General features: G+C 45.3%; 1 protein-coding gene across 5 annotated transcripts in view; it reads left to right on the top strand.

Moving 5' to 3' along the window:
• CREBBP (CREB binding protein) overlaps nt 1-19,693 on the top strand; it is a 180,146-nt gene that overhangs the window by 149,290 nt on the left and 11,163 nt on the right. For all 5 annotated transcript variants that reach the window (XM_019540010.1, XM_019540011.1, XM_019540012.1 and 2 more), the window contains 5 exons: nt 10,039-10,189; nt 11,352-11,498; nt 11,966-12,079; nt 12,615-12,780; nt 18,072-18,239. In XM_019540010.1, the coding sequence (XP_019395555.1) occupies nt 10,039-10,189; nt 11,352-11,498; nt 11,966-12,079; nt 12,615-12,780; nt 18,072-18,239 (746 nt within the window). The remainder of the gene's footprint in view (nt 1-10,038; nt 10,190-11,351; nt 11,499-11,965; nt 12,080-12,614; nt 12,781-18,071; nt 18,240-19,693) is intronic.

The raw sequence follows: 19,693 nt of genomic DNA on the forward strand, positions 1-19,693 counted from the left end.
ACATGTAGCAGAAAGGTGGGGGGGCAGGAGGGAGAGACAGGGGTGACCATTAAAACCCAGAGCATGTGAAGTACCCATAGTAGAACATAGGTCTAGGTGTGCAACCTCTTCTTGAACATCTCCAGTGATGCAGAGTGCACAACCTCCCTGTGTAGTCTATTCCGGTACTCCCCAACCTTTTTTATACTGTGGACCAGGATGGGAGTGAGACGGAGCACATGGAGCCGGCTGCCTCCCTCTGGGGGCTGCTCCGCCACCCAGCTTTAACCTTGCGTGTGACTGCCAGCAGTGGATGCTGCTCGCCTGGACAGACAGGCGGGTCCAAGCAGGACCAAACAGGTCAGCTTCTGCTGTGACCTGACAGCTAACCCTTCACAGCCTAGTACCAAGTTGCAGCCCGGTGGTTGGGAACCTCTGGTCTATTCCACTACCTTACTGTTCTCGCAGCGAAGAAGTTCTTCCAGATATCCCATTTAAATTTACTGTGCTGCAACTTCAGGTCACCAGTCCACATCGTTCTCTCTGCAGCAAGAAAGAAAAGTGATTTCCCTCTTCTTCCCTCATCAAGAAAAGGATTTGAAGTCCAAGTATTTGAAGACTGTTACCATGTTCTCTCTTAAGTACCTTTTCTGCAAGCTGGACATGCTTAGCTCCTTCAACTTCTCCTCATATGACTTGCTTTCCAAGCCCTTATCTTTTTTGTCTACCTCCTGGACCCTCTCTAACTTCTCCACGTCCTTGTAAAAATTTGGAGCCCAGAACTGCACGCACTATTCCAGATGAGCCTAACCCAGGGGCAGGCAATTATTTGAGCTGGAGTGCCGCTTACTGAATTTTGGCAGGGTGTCAAGGGCCACAAGGGTCTCCCCACCCATGACAGGTGCTCTGCCCCTAGTTGCCATCTTGGGACCAGAAGTCCCACCCCCTAACCCCACTGACCTTTGTCAACAGAATTCCCTCCCCTTGCCCCCCAGAAGTACTCCTTTCAACATCTTCATCAATGACTTGGACAAGGGGGTTGAAAGCACATTGTCCAAGTTTGCTGATGACACTAAGATGTGGGGCGAGGTGGGCACACTCAAAGGGAGAGAGAGGCTGCAACTAGATTTCGACAGACTACTACTAGGGGGGACCAGAAAGGTTTAGGGGAGACACTGTTTCCCCTAGCACACCCTGGCATGACAAGGAACAATGGACACAAATTATTAGAGAGTAAATTTAGATTAGACCGCTGCAAGAACTACTTCACAATTAGGGCAGCTAGGAGCTGGAACCAACTTCCTAGGGAAGTGGTGCTGGCTCCTACCCTGGGGATCTTTAAGAAGAGGCTTGATGCTTACCTGGCTGGACTCATTTGAGTCCAGTCTTTTGTCCCGCCCAGGCGGGGGGTCGGACTTGAAGATCTACAAGGTCCCTTCCAACCCTACTTCTATGATTCTATGATACAAAAGTGGGCAGATGAGAATAGGATGGGGTTCAACTTAGACAACTGCAGGGTGCTGCACCTTGGGAGAAGGAATCCACAGCATACGTACAGGCTGGGGAGTTCCCTTCTTGAAAGCACAGAGGCGGAAAGGGATCTTGGAGTCATTATTGACTTCAAGATGAACATAAGCCACCAGTGTCAGACCGCAGCCAGCAGGGCCAGCCATACCTTGTCATGCATCCAAAGATGCATCTCAAGGCAGTCCAGAGAGGTAATGCTCCCCCTCTATGCGACATTGGTCAGGCCACAATTGGAGTACTGCATCCAGTATTGGGCGCCGCACTTCAAAAAGGATGTGGCCAGCCTGGAGAGAGTTCAGAGGAGAGCCATCCATTTGGTGAGAGAGCAGCAGGACAAGGCCCTATGAGGAGAGACTGAGGGACCTGAACATGTTCAGCCTCGGCAAGAGGAGGCTGAGGGGGGACCTGGTGGCTGCCTACAAACTCATCAGGGGAGATCATCAGCAAATACGAAGAGCCCTATTCTCCCCAGCACCACCTGGGGTGACAAGGAACAATGGCAATAAGCTGATGGAGAATAGGTTTAGGTTAGAGATCAGGAGGCAATATTTTACAGTTAGGGTGACCAGAATCTGGAACCAACTTCCTAGGGAAGTGGTCCTCACCCCTACCTTGGGTAAATTCAAAAAGAGTTTAGATGATCACCTGTCTGGGGTCTTGTGAACCCAGCATTCATTTCTGCCTGTGCCAGGGGGTCAGGCTAGATGATCTGTTCAGGTCCCTCCTGACCCTAGCTACTATGAAACAATGGAGGAGCTGTGGGTGTGGGGGGGGGGGCACACTTGTGGGAGCATAGATGTGTAGGGAGTATGGGTGTGTGTGTATGTGGTGGGGAGCATGTGGGGTGTGGGTGGGTATGGAGTTTGTTGGGGCAGGGTTAGCCAGGCAGGATTGTGGCATGTCTTGAGGAGGGTTTGCCCACAGCACTGCTGTGGCAGCCAGAGCTCCCACCAATGCTCCTCCAAGCCCAAGCTCCATGCTCCTGCTGCTCCTGTACCCATGCTCCTACTTGCTGCCACTTCACCAACCACTGTTGCCAGTCTTCTGCTGCTTCTCCCTCTACCCCATTCCCCCCCCCCCCACTCCATGTCCCAGCTGCACAGCAGAGACTGAGGGACGCAGCAGGAACTGGATCCGCCCAGCCAGCACTGCATGGAGTCAGCCGAGAATTGCGGGGGCCAGGCCAGCTCCTGCTGAGTCCTGCAGCCTGGCACTGTGGCCGAGAACCACATGGTGCCAGCACTGCAGCCGGGAACCACGTGGTGGCAGGCAGTGGGGTAGAGAGGAACAGCGGCAGCAGGCAGGAAAGTGGGGAAATGATGACAGCAGATGGGGGTAAGTGGCAGTGAGTGGGCACACTGAGCACAGTGATAGCTGGGCAGGAGCACAGGACCTGAGCCTGTGTGCCAGGGCCAAAGTGGGGCAGCAGGAGCACAGGGCCCAGGCTGGCAGGGACTCTATAGAGCAGGGCCAGGCTGCACCAGCAGAGAAAGGGAGAAGCTGGACCAGCTCCATAGAGCCCTGGCCAGCCTACACCCCGTGCTCCTGCCACCCCACTCTGGCCCCTGCCAAGGCAGGTCCCACTCTCCTGCCCAGCTGTCGCTGCACTCCACACGCCTGCTTCCTACCACATGACCCCCACCCGCCTGCTGCCGCCATTTCCCCGCTTTCCTGCACACCACCACCACTCCTCCACACCCCCCACCCACCGCTTTGGCACCACCTAGTTCCTGGCTGCAACACCACCACCACAGGATTCAGCAGGAGTTGGCCTGGCCCTGAGGACTGGGATGATCATCCAAAGTCCTCCCCCACCACCCCTTCCTTATCTGAATTTCCTCTCCAGTGGAGGGAGCCAGGAATGGCCCCAGGTGGTAGGCCATGGGGCAGGGCCCGGTGGGCCCTGCAGCTGCTAGGCACTGCCACTGGCTCCCCGTGGGTCCTACTGCCCTTGGTGCTTTGTCATCTTTGACAGGCAGCCAGGGGCAGATAAATATTTCCAAAATTTTCAGGAGCCCTGCATGCCAGTGGAATGGCCTGATGGGCCGGATGCAGCCCGCAGGCCGTATCTTGCCCACCCCAGCCTAACCAGTGCCCAGTAGAAAGGCAGTATCACAAGGACTGGCAGTTATTTTGGAGGAGGGCTGCTTACTGAGATTTCACAAGCAGTCCAGGGCTGTGTGTAGGTAGCCCTGCCCCTGGTCACCATCTTGTGATTACAGGTCCTGCCCTCTAATCCCTGACCTTTGCCACTAGACATCGATGATCTCCCGAGGTCCCTTCCAGCCCTAATGTCTATGAAATCCTTCCCCTTGCCTCAGGAAGTACTCCTTTCAGCAAGGAGGCTTGCCATCTTGGAACCAGAAAAATACCAAATTATATTCTAAAAAGTAAACAGCTAAAACATTCATTAATTTGATTTCAAAAAATATTTTTGTCCTGGTTTACATGCGTTTGTGTAGCGTATATAGAGGCGATTGTACATAATAGCTTAAAATGAAGTCTTACTCTTGTATATTGTGATGGGGGGGCTATGGGTGTGGGGGGGATATGCATGTGGGTATGTGGGGTATGGGGTTTGTGAGGGGCTTTGGGGGGAGGGTGGCTGGGGTGTGAGGGTGTGTGGGGGTCTGCATGGATGGCTGTGCGAGGGTGGGGTGCATGTATATGGTAGGGTGCATGTGTGGGACTCGCCCTATGAACACACCGCCCCCCCGAGTACTGTCGCGGGCTCTGTGCTTCCCGGTCCAGCAATGCAGCCGGGAGCCACATGGTGCTGCCATCCAGCCAGGTGTTACCCATTTTGTATTTGTGCTTCTGATTATTCTTTCCAAGGTTTAGCACATTGTGTATGTCTGCTATGTACTTCATTCTGTTGTTAGCTCTGGCCCAGCTCTCCAGCCTGTTGAGATTCTTCTGAATCCTGTAACGTGTTTACAGTCCTTCCCAGCTTTGTGTTGTCTGCAGACTTGCTTCAGAAGCTTTCTATGCCAGCATCCAAATCATTAATAAACGCATTGAACAGCACCAGGCCCAGGACACTCGAAACCTCCTGCCATTCTGACATGGACCGATTTAATAATTATCCTTTGCATGTGGCTATTGAGCAGTTATCTATCCACCTAATAGTAGTTTTGTCTAGCCCACATTTCTGTAATTTGTTTCTAAAAAGGTTGTATATGACCTTGCCAAAAGCCATGCTGAAATCCAGATATGCTATATCCACAGCATTCCCTTCATCCATCCAAGTAGATACAAGTTTGTTTGCTACGATTTGTTTTTCATACATCTATGGTGGCTGCTTATAATCAGCCCTTCCTACTCCATATGCTTGCAAGTGGACTTCTTAGGATATGTTCTAGTAATATCCCAAGTATTGAAGTGAGGCTAACTATTTTGTAGTTCCTCAGGTTCATCTTTTTGCCTTTTTTTTTAAAGGGTCACTATATTGCCCCTTTTCCAGTCCTCTAGTCCACGACTACATAAAAATCACTACTAAGGGCCCCAAGATCTCCTCTCCCACTTCCTTCAGAACCTTGGGATGAAGTTCATCCAGCCCTGCTGACTTGAATTCATTCAAAACCATCAAAAATTCTCTGACCACTTATTTTTGTTATTTTATCCCTCAACTTGCCACCTGTCCTTTATCCAGATACTCCTTATTAGGTGTCTGGTTGCAGCTTAATTTTTTTTATGAAGACTGAGGCAAAGTAGTTGTTGAGTAGATCTGCTGCCTTTGCATCTTTGGTTAGGAGTCCCCCCTGACTTGTTAACAGTGGATCCACAGCTTCCTTGGTCCTTCTTTTCTGGCTAATATACTTATAGAACCTCTTCTTGTTGTCCTTTAGCTTCCTTTGCCAGGTGCAGATCATCCTTTTATCTTTGTCTTCCTCATTTGGTCGTGTAGGTTCTTCCTATTTCTTGGTACACTTCCTTGTTCTGCTCATTTTTTCCATTGCTTGTATGCTTTCCTCTTGTATTTGAAGTATTGTAAAATTTCCTTTCCTTTTGCAGCCATGTTGGTCTCTTGCCATTCACCTCACGCTTGCATCATGTGGGGACAGGTTTTGCTGGGCTTCCAGTACTGTGCCCTTAAGAAGCACCCAGTGCTCCTGGACATCTTTATAGTTTCATAGTTGGTAGGGTCGGAAGGGACCTGAGCAGATCATCAAGTCCAACCCCTGCCATGGCAGGACATAGTACTGGGGTCAAACAACCCTGGCAAGTTTTTCATCCAGCCTCCTTTTAAAAACCCCCAGGATAGGAGCCAGCACCACTTCTCTTGGAAGTTGGTTCCAGATCCTAGCCGCCCTGACTGTGAAGTAGGGCCTCCTGATACCTAGCCTAAATCTATCCTCTGCCAGCTTGTGACCATTATTTCTTGTCCCTGGTAGTGCTCAGGGGAACAGGGACTCCCCCAATGCCTGCTGGTCCCCCCTGACCAGTTTGTAAATGGCCACTAGATCCCCCCTCAGCCTTCTCTTGTGGAGGTTGGACGGATTCAGGTCCCTTAACTGCTCCTCGTAGGGCCTGCCCTGCTGACCCCTGATCATGTGGGTGGCTCTCCTCTGGACCCTCTCCATGTTGTCCACATCCCTTCTGAAGTGCAGCACCCAGAATTAGACGCACTACTCCAACTGTGGCCTGACCAGTGCCATGTAGAGGGGGAGGATCACCTCCTTGGACCTGCTTAAGATGTATCTGTGGATGCATGGCAAGGTCCGGTTGGCCTTCCTGAGCGCGTCCCCACACTGTCGGCCCATGTTCATTTTGGCATCAATAATGACTCCAAGATCCTTTTCTGCCTCTGCACTGACAAGAAGGGAGTTCCCCAGCCTGTAGGTATGCTGCTGGTTGCCTTTCATCTTCACCCAAATACATTCTGCTTTGCTGTCATCCTCCCCTTGAACCATGGAACAAGTGTATGTGTGTTTGACATATAAAATAACACTACTATGTTTTCTCTAAGGTAACTCCACCCTGTCCTTCCAAAACTAAGTATAACCCTCGATATTGATATTCCAGTCAAAAGAGCTGTCCCACCAGGTCTGTGTGATGCCAGTAGTCATCTTAACAGGCTGCAGTTTCCAGCTTATTTTGTTTATTCCTCATAGTTCTTGCATTTGTATACATGTGTTGGATGCATTTTGCAATTTGACATTTTCTTTTCCACCACTTGGTGCAGTCCTATAGCTCTCTGGCCCTTTCCCAGAGTTAAGTTGCTTCTTCGAGTCCTTTCCCCTATGGACTGCATGCTTTGTAGATGGAGGGGTCTGGTTATCCTTCCCCATGGAACCTAGTTTTAAAACCTTCCTTACTAGGTTGGCCGCACAACAGCCAGTGATGTTCTTCGTTGTTTTTGTCAGATGGATCTTGACTCTTGATAGTTAGTTGTCCTCCTCCCAAGAATATCCTCCTGTTGTTAAAGAAGCCAAAATCTTCATATCAACATTACCATCTCAGCCACATGTTGACTTCCAGATTATAGTGGTCTCTGCCTGAACCCTTGCCTTCCACAGGAAGAATTTGATGAGAACACCACTTGTGCTCCAAGCTCCTTAAGCCTCCTTCCAAGTATCTCAGTCACCTCCCACCTGCTTATTGTCATTCCTGGCAATATCGTTGGTCCCTACATGGACAGGCAGGAAGGGGTAGTGGTCCGAAGGATGGATGAGCTTTGGCACTCTCTCTGTGACATCCTGAAATCATGCTGTGAGCAGGCAGCACACCTCCCAGGCCCCCCAAATCTAGACAACAAATTGGTGCCTCTGTCATCCAAAGAAGGAAGTCACCAATGACCACCACTCTTCCTTCTTGGTGCAGTGGTCACAATAGCTGATCTGATTCCATGTATGCCTCCTTTTCTTCCTAGAGATCACCTATGCTGCAAAGAGAAAAAAGCGTGGTGGGGTAGAGGGGAAAACGCATCATAAGAATCTGCATGCCAAACATCCGTACCTGGACCCTTATGCACACACTCAAACAGAGCCTGCTGCTCCCTGGCTCCCTCATTCCATTAACGTGTTCTCTGTTTGCTACCCTCTGTTCACTGCACTCATGGGGGGCTGCCTAGCCTAGCTTCAGTCCTCAATTAGCTAAACCAGTCCCGCTCAGAGCAGGCCTTGTAGCCCAGTAACTTCAGAGGGGAGAAGAAAGAAAAGAACAAAAAAAGAGAAAGAAAGGTGGGGGGTGGGGGGATAACGGGGTGGAAAATTAAAATAAAACAAACAAACAAACACACATCAGGCAGTAAGCCAACACTAGCACAGGGAAGGGCAATTATTTTGGGGAACGGGCCACTTATCAAGTGCGCCACCCCTTGGCAGGTGTCCCACCCCCTGGGTGCCATCTTGGGACTGGAAGTCCTGCCCCTAACTCCTGACCTTTGGCACCAGAAGTCCCTCCCCTTGCCCCCCGGAATTAGTCCTTTCAGCAAGGGGTTTTGCCATCTCCAAACCAGAAAAATACCAAATTATATTGTAAAAATCAAACATATACTACAACATTCATTAATTTGATTTCAAAAAATACTTTTGTCCTGATTTATGTGTGTTTGTGTAGTGTACATAGAGGTGTTAGTATAATAGGTTAAAATGAAATCTTACTCTTGTATATTGTGTGGGTGGGAGGGTGTGTACGTGGGATTTGTGGAAGGGGTGGATAGGTGTGGATGGGTTTTGTTGGGGGGATGTGAGTGGGTGGAGGGTGGCTGGGAAGGGTTGTGGTTTGCGTGGGGGGGAGGGGTTTACCACAACCTATTCTTCTTCCCCCTCCCTCACAGCAGGCAAAGCCCCCACCAGCACTCCTGCAAGCCCGGACTCTACACTCCTGCTGCTCCTGGCCCTGGGGTACTGGTGTGGGCCCTGTGCTCCCACTTGTCCCCCATCTGCCACTGCTGCACTTCTGTTCCCACCTGGCCCCCACAGCCCCTCTGACACCACGTCCCAGCTGCTTCTGCAGTCCCAGCACTGCACTGGGAACCATATGATGCTGGAGTGCAGCAGGGGGAAGAGGGGGGATGGCTATAGCAGGTGGGGAGGGGGAGAAGGCACAGCGAGCAGGTGCACAAAGCACACAACAACAGCCAGGTGGGAGTGTGGGGACAACACCAGTGGGGCCTAGAGTGGGGCAGTAGGAGCATGGGGTCCAGGCTGCCAAGGGCTGTATGGAATTGGGCTGCACTGCTGAAGCAGGGAAAGAAGGGAGCCAGCCCAGCTCCAGGGAGTGGAGGGAGCCAGCCCAGGGCCGAGCTGGACTTGCTGCTGCGGCTGTTTAGTTCTGCTGCTGACTCTCTCTGGGTCCTACTGCCCCGACTTCTGTCATCCTTGACAAGCAGCTAGGGCCAGATAAATATTAATTTTCTAAATGTTTTAGGGTCTCTGTAGGCTGGATAGAATGGCCTGGTGGGCTGGATCTGGCCTGCAGGCTGTATTTTGCCCACCCCTGCTGTAGCACCAGTCAGCCACCCTAAGTCATTAGCACAGAGAAAAACCTCTTTCAAGGCAGTCCCACATTTAAGCTGCTCATCACAAAGCAGCTGCTCTGTGCTTACTGCTCAGCTTACTCTTTAGGGTGCATAATTAGCTGCAGCACTGTGTAAATGTCTGATGGTTATTTAAAAAAAGATGCACAACAGTCTTGCTTACTGGCATGATAGCAGCCATGAAGAGCTTAGAATTAAATATTGGGAAGAATGGGTGACTGCAGGAATGCATACATAAATTGTGCTGTCACTGTGAGAGACTGGTAGATTTTTTGGTAAGAAAATTACAAAAACAGCATGGTACATCCATATTATTACAGTGTGTACTTCGAAATGTATCTTAACAAAGTTCTCAAGAATTTGTTGTGAATTTATTAATAAAGTTCATCTGTCTGCTTATAATGTATGCTTCACAGTTGTTTAACTTTCTCTAGTTACATGAATGTAAAAATTGAATTAATAGATCAGGAATGCATAACATGAACATGAGCCTTTAAAGTAGTATCTGTACATTTATTAGTGTGCAGGTTACAGGTACAGTCAAACTATGAATGCTCTGTTTAAAAACAAAAAACCCAGCTCTCCATTGAAGTCATGGGGCTTTTCATTTCTGTGTATTCACTTTGCTTGAAAAGGTGTGGCTTCAAGCCAGATTCATAAACTGATGTAATCTCTGTCAAGATGCCAGATGAGTGTTTTTGTTACTAGAAAAACATTTGCAGTATTTATAAAATAGCCTACAAATGTAAAAATACCATGTAAAAGTTTCCTTTGTTAGCCCATTTACTCAGTGATTTTTTTTTTCCATGTGTTTTTAGCCAGCTTATTAGAATTGCATATATTCAAGCTTTGGATAAGGAGGTGTATTCTCACTTTAGGTATAAAGAGTAATATTTTAAATTATTATATAGAAATTAAAGGAACAACTTTGGGAGGTTTATAGTTGCATCCCAGAAAGAGTAAGCTAGAAAGATCTGTCTGATCTTAGGATTTGACTGCATCACTTTCTCCGAACATTCTCCAAACCTCTGGGTTTCCTCCTTTCTTAGGGCTGCAAACTACCCGTTTGGGAAACCACTTAGAAGACAGAGTAAACAAATTTCTGCGGCGACAGAACCACCCTGAAGCTGGAGAGGTCTTCGTCAGAGTGGTAGCCAGTTCAGATAAGACAGTAGAAGTGAAGCCAGGAATGAAATCCAGGTTTGCTTCATCTGTTACAAACTTCAGTTTTGCAATCTTTCTTACACAGTTTTCTCTTTGCCAAAAAGCAGTAAAACTTATAGGTGTTTATTTAGAGACATTTTGCAAGGTATTGACATTTTGGGAATTGTTTAACAGATTCAATGGGTAATAAAAACAAGATGCTGTACCACAAAATGTACCATAAAATTACAGTGTCCCTTTTGGCAACTATAATTTTCAATGTATTCATGACACCTTATCTGTTATGTTAAAAAAAAAAAAAAAAAAAAAGAGTGAGGTTAGCACCTTAGAGACTAACTGGTACAGAGAGGCATAAACTTTCATAGGTGTTACTGTAATTCTTCCCTGCCTTCTGCCTGACTTTAGACTAACACAGCCAACTACCGCAATATTGTATAAAAAGAAATGCAATATTATATTATTCAGGCATCCCACAAGACATATGCAGCCCACAGAGGTTAATGTACTGCCTCAGCTCTCATTCTGCAGCAATTCTCTCCATCTCTTCAGCTGCAACAGCAGCCAGAGTCTCTAGGCTCTTGCCTCCCTTCTCTGGCTTCCATTTCTTGCCTTTGCCCTAGGGGGAGAAACACTGCAGCCACAGTGCATGTGGCTCCTTGAGGCGTAGAAGTTGGATAGCCCTGGATTATGCAACACTGAAACCTTGTATTGTTAAAATTGTGTAGAGGTGGGGGAAAATAATGGGAAGAATTTAGTCCAATTCAGGAGAAATTCAACTCCTAGTAACCCTTCCTTAACTTTCTTCTTTCTATCTATCTACTTTGGCTTCTGGAAGTGTCTTTATAGTAAACAGGACATTTTTAAACTTTTAAGAATGGCAAAATGTTGGTTCTGTTTCACTTAGTTAAATGTGTTATAGCTAACTATCATTTATTTAGAAACTGACAATTTCTGCAGATGTTTTGTACTTTGCAGCGTATATTGGGTCAGAGGTTAATTATATGGGAAGACTTTCCTTGCCATCAGATTTTATACAATCTGACCTTGCATTCCCAGGGTGCAACTTTAAAATGTACAGTGTGCCCCAGATGGTACTTCTGGGGCATGTTTCTGCAGAATCAGCAATAACTTTGTAAAAGGGTATTTTTGATTTTGATAGAATTTTAATTGGTTGATAAGTTTCTTCCCTTTCTTGCAGGTTTGTGGATTCTGGTGAATTGTCAGAATCTTTCCCTTATCGAACCAAGGCTCTGTTTGCTTTTGAGGAGATAGATGGTGTGGATGTGTGCTTCTTTGGCATGCATGTACAGGAATACGGCTCTGACTGTCCACCTCCAAACACAAGGTACATATCTGCTTCCATTCTAGTGCCTGTTGCTAATTAAATTCCTTATGATTATAAACAAGTACGGGATAGCTATAGGTATTTTTAGGTGTGGAGGTTGGAGATGCATTCATCTTCACAGTGCAGTATAGTATTACTGTAAGCCTAGAAAGAAGCAGGGCTTGGTGGCATCTTAGGGACCAACTTGTTCAACAAGGCATAAGCTTTCACAGACAACAGCCTACTTTGGCAGATGCTATATAAAATGTGAAACGTTGACAGCATCTTACTTTTGTATTCCTGTAACCTTTGTAACGTTGATTTTTTTTTCTTTTTTTTTTTTCCTTCCCCCTTACACCAGCAAATAATGCTGCTGCTCGACAAATTTGGCTAGAATGTCTAATTTCCAGATCCCTGGCCAGTTGGGCTGCTGCAAAGCAACTCTTTTGGAATGCATTTATTAAATTAATATTTATTTTTTCCCATAGGCGTGTGTACATATCCTATCTAGATAGTATTCATTTCTTCCGGCCCCGATGCCTTCGAACAGCTGTTTATCATGAAATCCTTATTGGATATCTGGAATACGTGAAGAAACTGGGGTGAGTGCAAGTTGATGAGCTCTTCTCTGCAAAGCTCTATTCAGTGTCACTTTAACCATATGGTTAGTCTACATAGAGGGGTGACTAATGCTGTGTTTTGAGTAGTTTGGGGTTAGGAGGCAGATACGATTTAAGATGGTCTCTCTTTTACCCTCCCTCAAAGAATTATGGAACATGCACTTCTACAATGGAGGTAGGGTTTAGATTTCTTAACTAGTAAGCGTGGAGTGTTGTCCCATCCAGAGAATTTTTCTCCCCTAACCTTTTGACTTTTCATCTTATTCTTTCCACCCACTAGAACCAGGAAGGAGGTACATGAGCAGTTCATGTAAAAGTAAGGCTTCATAATTAGATCATAGGCACATTCCCATCTCTTCCGCACAAAGGAAATATCATCATATGCTATCCAGCATCTTACTGAGAAACTAAGGAGTCTGAATTCACTTTCAAATTTGGCTGAATTTGTGCATAGATAAAGCAAAGGATTTTTTTATAGATGCTATTAAAAATACTCTGTTTTGTATGTAATCTGCAGGTATGTGACAGGTCACATCTGGGCTTGTCCCCCAAGTGAAGGAGATGACTATATTTTCCATTGCCATCCTCCTGATCAGAAAATACCCAAACCCAAACGTCTGCAAGAATGGTATAAGAAGATGCTAGACAAGGCATTTGCTGAGAGGATCATTCATGACTACAAGGTTTGTATATGTTTTACTTTCTGAATTATTTCTAGTGTTTGTTAGCCTAGTTAATATTCTTCTGCACTAAAAGGGAAGTGGCAGCGATAGTAACATTTTATAAATATTTTTATGCTTAGCTACTATTCAAGCTGAAATTCTTTAGATTTTTTTTTGCCTTAAGGGCAGTTTTTAAAACATTTGAGCAAAAAAAATTGGCTAATTTTGAGTAAAAATGTGAGAGTTTTTAATTGTTCTTTTTATGAATAGGAGTGATGCTGATTAGCCTGGGGTTGAAAACCAAAGTGAGAATTTGGAGAAGTGCTTTTTGAGTTTCAGCCAAAGATAGTTTTGATTTGACCAGATTGCGCAACTGCAAATTCTAGGCTGCATATATGTTTACATGGAGTTCCCCTGCTGTACCCAAAATTGCACAGCTAAGGAAGACTTTGTTGTTAGTGAAGCAAGTTAAGAAAGAACAAACAGTTGAAGGCTCTTTAATGCAGTTGTTCTTGATGTTTTATAAGGAAAGAGCTGCATAGCTTGTTAAGGTTTGTAAGGGAAATAATCCCTCCTAGAGGCCTTGCAGTGTGTGGAATATGACACTTGAGCAGCATCTGTCCAAATAGCTGTTTACACTTTTTGTTTTCTTTTAATAATATCTACAAAAAATGTGTGTGCACTCTAGTGTAATGTAAAAGTGACATAGGTGATCTTTTTATTTCCTGATATTTAAGTAATCATACGTTTTTTATGTATAAAGCTGTAATTTGTTCATAATTTGAGCAGAAATAGCAGTTATTAAAGCTATGAAATAGTATAATCTTTATAATTTGTCAGGCTTTGTCATGTGGTTCAAGTAAGAGGATTGCTTGGGAATTTGTGTCTTCCGATTTAAAGTGTTTTCTTTTGAAAGAACTATATAGAAATGCTGTATTGCGTCTGAATTTATACAGTTAAACACAGTTTATAGGCTTGGCAAGATTTGACTTTTATCAGTAAACTTTGATAAACATTGATTTTTGCCTCATACTTGTAGACTAATGAAAAATATTTTGGTCATTAATATTCAAACTATGTAGAAGGGGCAATCAAGAAAAATGATGGCTGATGGAGTCTGTAAGGACAGGGGTTTGGGCTGCAACTTCCAGAAAACGCCAAGGGACTGGGAACAAAGGAATAGGAAGTGAACAAATGGATGAGGGAGTTTGGGCAAGGGGAGCAGGGACTGATGGCAATTCTGCCGCTCAGCTGGTAGCGGTTCCTACAGTAGTTGCAAATGTCGCAGTGGGCAGTTAAAATGCACAATCCTGAAAATTTAAATCAGTAAAAAAAATCTAAATAAATGCTTTAAAATAAACATCAATATTGTCCATCAGAATTATTTAACCGTCATTTTTTCTCATGAAACCACAACTGTTGTTGTTCTCATGGGGTAACTTGTTACCCCGCAATTGGACGTTGTTAGTCTCAAGGGGTAACTTGTTATCCCACCCGCATAAACAAAGTGGAACCAGTGAGAACAGTATAAACGTACCAAAAACTATTTATTAAGCATACAGATTGGTTGAAAGAGTATTTATGATGATTTGAACCCAAAATATTATTTATCGAGAACTATGAACAAAATTTCAACTTTTTTAGCGTTTCAAAACGTGAATGCGCAATTTGCTAAGTTTGCAGTTCACAATTTTCAAACTAACAATTACTTCCAAAAACTTTCCCTGTTTTAACTAAGTATTGCATTCCTCACCAAGCAGCAGCAATGTACCGTGATGCACACAAATAAATAGCTTACAATCTTTGCATCGTTTCTGGGTTTTGCAGTCATCTGTCCTTGAACAAAAAGCACGGCATTCACTCATGTTTGTGGAAGGTTCTAGTGGGGTACATTGTGGCAGTTTGTAACTTAGGCTATCATACAAGACTTGACAGACTTGGAGTACGTGTATCCATCATTCTTCATTTTATTTGTCTGTTGATCAACTTGTTCTCCAAGCTCCTGCATCAAAAAGCACAGTCGTCTTAAATGTGATTTTTGCTTCCAGTTTATGGTGTGGCCTAGCCAAATGATGAGGCTGGCAATGGCAGCCACATCCAGCATATTGAAAAACGGTGTCATTGGCCACCTGTTGATTTTCCATCTGCAGGTGGTCATATGGACTAAGTGGTCAAGGTTATCCACCCCAGTCTTGTTTTTATTGTAGTCATGGATGATGTCCGGCTTTCTTTGCTGTCCACCCAGACAAGTCATGGTACATGTATGACAGCAACAGCACAACTTTGGACTTCTTTGGAACATAGGAAACTAGGGTGAGTTCCCCATCAAAAGAAAAAATGGATGAAAGTTTCCCTTCTTCAAGTTGCTTGCATTTCGTTTGGGATATTGGCCTTGTTTTTCCAACTCATACCCACATAGGTCAAGTCCTGTGGTAGTAGTCTTTCTGCCAGGTCAGTACTTGTGAAGAAACTGTCACCCACAATATTCCTTCCCATCTTGTACCAGAGATGAACCAGTTTTTCAACGACCTGGGTACCAAGATTACTTTGACATGGAGCTTCTTCTGGTTTCTTGCCCAGGTAGATGTCTCCAGACAGGGGGAATGATGTTGCTGCATCACAGCACCACCAAATTTTCAAGCCATATTTGGCAGACTTGCTGGGCATATACTGTCTGAAGGGGAAGCAACTCCTGAATGCAATGAGCTGCTCATCAACCATCAGGTGTATTCATGGAATATACCATTTCCTGAGCTGCTTCACAAATTGTGATCAAATATCTCTGAAGGCAGCAAGCATGTCCACAGTTCTCTTTTCCTTGCATGTCAGTTTGTTGTCAAATCTTAGGTAGTTGATGATTTGACAGAATCATTTTAAACTCATGGTGGCACAGAACCAAGGCTGCCCAGTGCATTGTTCCCACAACTCCTTCAAGTGCCTCGTGACCACTGTGGTATAGACCACTCAGTGGTAGGAGGCCAATATAGGCTTTGAGCTCTGTTTTTGTCCAGTTTTTTCTACTTTATATTTTCAGGGTGGCTACCATTCCACTCCCTGAATATTCTTTCTGCTTGTCTGTTTGCTTCTCTTATGATAAGTCATGATATCTTGTGAGAGAGACAGGTGGAACCTTTCCCACCACTGTCTTTATTATTACTTTCTCTCGTTGGCCCAGGACTTCCATGGAGTATGTCCTTGGCTGTTCTCCGATGATGTATTAGCTGTGGACTTTTTTTACCCCCGCAGTCTGCCATTCTTTTCTCTAAAAGTATCTTCATCTGCAGTGTTTTCTAGGGGTGGTGGCAGTGGTTCTTCTCCGTCCTTCTGTAGCTCTCCTCGGTCTTTCATGGCAGCCCTGGGCTGGTCCTCTTCCCTTTCCCACTGGAAGTGTTGGCATCACTTCTGCTTGTGGCACCAACTTCTCCTCATTTGAGCTGGATGAAGCTTCCATAGATACATGGTCATCTTGCTCTGAACAGTCTCCCATGTCTGGAACAAAGTCAGCATCCTCACTGCCTTAGGATAAGATTTCATCAGTGGATGTGTCGCTGTCATCCCCAGTTACCTGTGCAAGACAGGCTTCAGCACTGAATATGCACTACCTTCTCATCCTGGACTGCAGCAAAAAAAGAAAAAATTGATTGCTGCTGAATGCATATAAATAACAATCAAAGACAAGTCTCTCCACCTATGCTGTAACAGAAGCAATTCCACCCTGCCCTATGGCAGCACAGAAGCCAGAGACCAGCGACCAGCATCCACCCTTTGCATGCAAGCCAAACGTGGGTGGATGCTGTTTGGAAACCACACATGCAGGGGCTTATTGAGAGCAAGTAAAAACGCCCTGAGGGGTGTCAAACCCATACCGTTGAAGGTACGCTGTATTGCAGTATGACGTTGTTCTATTTCTTCTCTGCTGTCCCTTTTCTCCTTGTCCTCACTTCCAACAAAGACAGGCAGACTAGCTTGTGTTATGAAAAGGGAAGGTGAGGTGGAGTTTTGCCATGAAAAGAGAGCAGAGGTGGATTTGGGTGTGACAAAAGGTTGGGGTTTGTTTGTTTGGGTTTTTTGTTTTTGTGGGGGGGGAGGTTGGCAAAGGGCAAGGTGTTTTAAAGGGATTACCAGATCCTCTGCAAAAGTGGAGTGGAGGATGGCCATCCATTAGTTGCCGTGGATACCTGAAGTGGATATGAATGAGGTGTGAATGGATGCTTATGCATCCACCCAAAGTGGCCAAACAGGTCTAGGCCTGTCATTTATACAGAAATTGCATTGGGCTAACAAGTTACCCTAATGTGTTAACAACTTGCCCTAAGCCCATGTTACCCCATATGGAAAAAACACATGCCTAGGGTAACATGTTACCCTGGGTAGTAGTATTTCATCCACAAAGAGCAAACCGTTCATGTAATCTGGCTGTTCTTTGCGGATATTGTGCACTGCAGTGCCAGTGACAATGTCCTAAAAATAATTTTTTTCAGAAATAATTAACTTTAATATACTGCACAAAATGTCTGGGGTAGGGAATTATCCTATGGAAATATATGAAGGTTAAAAAATAAAAATCAAATTCTGCCAAGCTTACTTCTATACAACTTGTTTTAAAATATGCTGTAAACAGCTCCATCCAGAAACAGCACCTTTTCAGACATCCATATATTGCCTTGGTTCCCAAATTTCTTGGAACACTGTAAACCCTCAGATTTTTTCCATTGATCACCATGCACCTTACGAGACTTTTGAGATCCTTGTGGGCAGGGGGCTAGTTATGGTTGCAAGTTATGCTATAACTTGCTATGGTTTCAGAACCAGTGGTATGTTGGATATTAGATTTCAAACTCATCTGGTACCCTGAGCCATATCCGCACCACAGAGATGCTTACAGATTGAATATGGCACAGGGTGGTGGCAGCAAGCGACCATAGCCTAGATTTGCCATTTGTCATGGTAGTGGTGGCATAAACAGCAATGGATCAAACAGCCTTAAGGTGAGTGACGGTTGCGTTGTTACAGCCCTTGCTTAGCCCTCTGCTGTGGAAGGCCATGTGCACTAGGGCCCCAGGGCCCTGGGTTCCACAACAGACCCTGTCCACAGCTAGGTAGGCCCCTCAGTTCACCAACCCACTGGATGCCTGGCAGGCCAGATAGAGTAACTCCATGGACTGGATCTGTACTGAGCCATATGTTGTAACGCCCCTTTTGAAAGTGGTAATAATACTCAGAGGTGTGTGAATGTCTCTGTCTCTGGTTTTTGTGTTTTGAGGCTTTCCGTTAATTTGTTTGTTCTTTACCTTCTGTGATGCACTTAACAGGACATCTTCAAGCAAGCAACTGAGGACAGGCTGACAAGTGCCAAGGAGCTGCCTTACTTTGAAGGTGATTTCTGGCCTAATGTGTTGGAAGAGAGCATCAAAGAGCTGGAACAGGAAGAGGAGGAAAGGAAGAAGGAGGAAAGTACAGCAGCTAGTGAAACAACAGAGGTAGTTTCCCTTCAGCTGAATTTCTTATTTCTTTCCTGATGATCATTCAGAATTCCTTAGCACTTTTTAGAAGGATAGGACAGTGGGCCACAACCTTGCAGTCATGCCACAAATTAGCCCTTCACCTTCCGGAGTGTCATTCCAGTTCCCTTCCCCTACCAGGTTTGCTGCTGTCCTTTCTGCTCCCTCCCTCTTCTGCCATTTGCCACACAGGCTACTCAGGCCACTTGTACCTGTGCTGCAGGTTAGCCACCCCTGGCATAGGCAGTAGCTTATATGTCAAAGCCAGCATTCCTTTCTCCATAAAATGGTATCTACCATCCAGGGACACTGGAGAGCTTTTCTGGATTGCACAGTGGATATTCTTAGTCACTTTACTGAGCTTCTGATTCATGGTTTTGCAAACTACCTTACACTGTGTAAGGTTGAATTTTGTTTTGCCTTTGTACAGCAGGCCTACGCATATCAACTTTCAATGATAGGGGATTAAAAACCAGATATTAGTACTGCTAATACACTGATATTGGATGGTTGTTTCCTCTTGCATATTAATTTGTGCATTTGAATAAGAAAAAAGTGGTCTATCCAGTCACAGATGAGCCTCCATTATTCACTTACATCTTCTACATTGTTGACCTTTGAGCATCTGCAACTAGATGATCTTTGTTTTAGCTTTCTGGGGGTTTTGTTTAGGTTTTTTTTACACTATTCTTTTTAATTGTCATTACAGTTGAATTTGTGTGGCTTTAAAACCTCTTAATTCAGCAGGATGAGTTTAAAATACCATATTTACTTGAATCCAAGGCAGTGTTTTTCCCCACGACCAGCATGGGGGGAAAAAGCCCATCATTTGAATACAAACTGAGGGGGGAGCAAGCTCTGGCTCCTGCCTTAACCCAGGCTCAGGGTTTGAGATGCAGCTGCTGCCCTGCTACCTCTGCCCTGTGCACTGCCTGCTCACTGCCCTCACCCTGCCCCGTACACCTCTGCTCTGTGCCACCCCCACTCCTTCCCTAACCACCACCTGCTGCCATTTCCTCTCCAGCATGGCTCCAGTTGCACTCCAACTATGCAGCAGCACAATTGGTGGTGACAGCTCAGGTTCTGGAGTGACCATATGCTCTGTGCCCTAGGCTGGAGCAGAACTGAAAGGTCTGCTCAGTTTCAAAAATGCAAAGCTATCACAGTGCAATTAAGGATTTCGAAACCTTGAACTATTTTGAGGCTGCATTTTAATTTTTTTGGTTGTCTGTTAAAGTCCTAAAGACTTGTATTCTGTACAGAACTGCTGGCAGGCTCTGAAAAGACAAGTACAAAGCTTTCATGCACAAGTCATAATGAGGCGGGGTAGGGAATTGTATAAGATCATAAATCCTTAAAGGTAGGTGCGTTCGTGATTTAAATGTGCACATTTATTTTAAACCATTTGAAATCAATTCTTCCTTCACTTGCCA

This window comes from Crocodylus porosus, unplaced genomic scaffold (assembly GCF_001723895.1).
Source record: "Crocodylus porosus isolate Cpor-Errol unplaced genomic scaffold, CroPor_comp1, whole genome shotgun sequence".
NCBI lineage: Eukaryota > Metazoa > Chordata > Crocodylia > Crocodylidae > Crocodylus > Crocodylus porosus.